This window comes from Lactuca serriola, chromosome 8 (genome assembly GCF_051521515.1).
Source record: "Lactuca serriola cultivar US96UC23 chromosome 8, Lser_US96UC23_V15, whole genome shotgun sequence".
Classification (NCBI taxonomy): Eukaryota; Viridiplantae; Streptophyta; class Magnoliopsida; order Asterales; family Asteraceae; genus Lactuca; species Lactuca serriola.
Window position 1 is genome coordinate 64,484,539 of NC_136415.1, and position 2,086 is coordinate 64,486,624.

At 36.3% G+C, this 2,086-nt stretch overlaps 1 protein-coding gene across 1 annotated transcript; it reads left to right on the plus strand.

Moving 5' to 3' along the window:
• Nucleotides 1-574: 574 nt before the first annotated feature.
• On the plus strand, nt 575-1,713 carry LOC145070164 (uncharacterized). The gene is made up of 2 exons (XM_079017110.1): nt 575-1,264; nt 1,354-1,713. Exons 1-2 carry the CDS (start codon nt 1,027-1,029, stop codon nt 1,536-1,538), a joined length of 423 nt encoding a protein of 140 aa, XP_078873236.1. The 5' UTR covers nt 575-1,026; the 3' UTR covers nt 1,539-1,713.
• The last annotated feature ends 373 nt before the right edge of the window (nt 1,714-2,086 follow it).

A 2,086-nucleotide genomic window follows, 5' to 3' on the forward strand; every position in this document is an offset into this window, starting at 1 on the left:
ATTATGTCTATGTCAGTTAAATTGATTATAATTCTCCAAAACAATTAACCGAGGATTGGTATTTAGGGTTAACTAATGTTTTGTTGTCTATGTCAATTAAATTGATTATGTCAAAAATCCGATAGGGCCTTCTTAGTTGTAAACTGAAGAGGAATGTGAGTTGTATCCACCTAATTTTAAATTTTAATCCTTAATCAATGATAAATAGATAAATATTTATAGAAAATCTAAACTTTTAGGTAAAAGGGCAATTGAACAATGCTTAACATGCCAAAAAAACACCGATTTAGTTAATGAAGTGATACACAACAAAACTAGCTTAAAAAGACTAAACATGTAACTTTGAAACTTTATAGACTAAGATCAAAGAATATCATATACTATTTTAGCAGAATTTTCTATAAAAATATTTATTATGAAGAAAAACAAAATTAAAAACTTAAAAAATATACTTGGAATATATCCATGTGACACGAGATACTATTTAGGATGTGAAATGACAAACATACCCATCCCCAAGATTGACGCAATAACCGAAAAGCAGAAAAATAAGAGATTTGGCAAACGTGCATTCGAAAGGGTCGGCAGATTTTTCATCCTTCTTTCACCTTTATATGATAACGATCCTGTAACCCTATCTCCATATCACACCTCGCAATCAAGCAATCAGCTCGATCCCAACCCTAATTCTTTACTTTCTTGTTTCTTCGTTATCCCCAATTCTTCCCTCAGAATTCCCAATTGTGAATGGTGGAAATCTTCTGTAATCGGTTGATGATCTCCCCCCTTTCCTCGAGGGGGATCTCTGCTCTTTCCACCGCTTTCTCCTTCGGATCTTGCAAGGAAGGCTGGTACCACCGCTGCGTCGGAGTTGATCCCTGAATTCGTAATCGTTACACCCACCGACACCGTCGTCCCACCTTTGTATTTTGTTTTGTTTTATTAGATTCAATTTGCTTAATTGTTTCGTAATCGTTCTGTTTAGAAGGAAAACGATTTTGTTTTGTGTTTTGATTCGAAGAAAAGATGTTGATGTACAAGCAAAAGAAGAATCAGGCCGGGAGAGGCGGCGGAAACCGGCTTCTGATTAGCATTACTGTTATCGGAAGCGCTGGACCGATCCGTTTTGTGGTTAACGAGGAGGAGCTTGTTGCTTCCGTCATGGACACCGCTCTTAAATCTTATGCTCGCGAAGGTCGTCTCCCAATACTCGGTTCCAATATCCATGATTTCGTTTTATATTGCCCAATCGCCGGAACCGAAGGTATTGTCAAATGTCAATTTATCATATATGATGTTTCAATTTTTGTTTTTTTAGATCCAACTGATTTGTTTCTGATAATTTGGATGTAGCTTTGAGTCCATTGAAGACTATTGGATCGTTTGGGGTTAGAAACTTCATGCTGTGCAAGAGACCTCAGGCGGTGGAGGAGGGTGGCGATGGAAAGCCGGCGGCGGTGGGAATAACGAGGAAGAACTCCGGCAGCTGGAAATCGTGGTTCAATAAATCACACAGTTTCAAAGTTTCTTCTCATTGAATTCTTGATTAATGCAATGTAGGGAACTTATCTTCCCCAATTTGATTTACAATTTCAGAATTTGATTTGTTTCACTTTTCTCTGTTTTGATAAAATTCGAATTTGATTTCCCAGTTGAATAAACGCTGTAGCGATGAATTTCTAATGAAATAAAGGTGTCTCATTTGTTCCCCAAGTGTCAACGTCAATGGTTTCTTTCTTTTCTTGAATTGCCTTCATAATTTCACTCTTTTTCTTTAGTGAATCTTTAAGCACAATGATGATAGAATAATCTTTACTTTATGCATTAGAAGTTGTGTTTCTATTGCATTAGAATGTGTATTGTTATTTGAGCCAATTACACCTAATGTGAAGTTATGAAAAGTATCTTTCTATTTGATCATGTTTACCATGTTCTTTTTTTCTTATTGGAGTTTGGTGTGTCATGAATGTTTGGTTTCTTGTGCATTGTGGACCACACGTAGGTGTGTCATGAATAGAAAAATTGTTGGGATTGTTTTGGTTGGATGGGATTTAATGGCAAGGGACTTGCTACTTTATAGAATGGA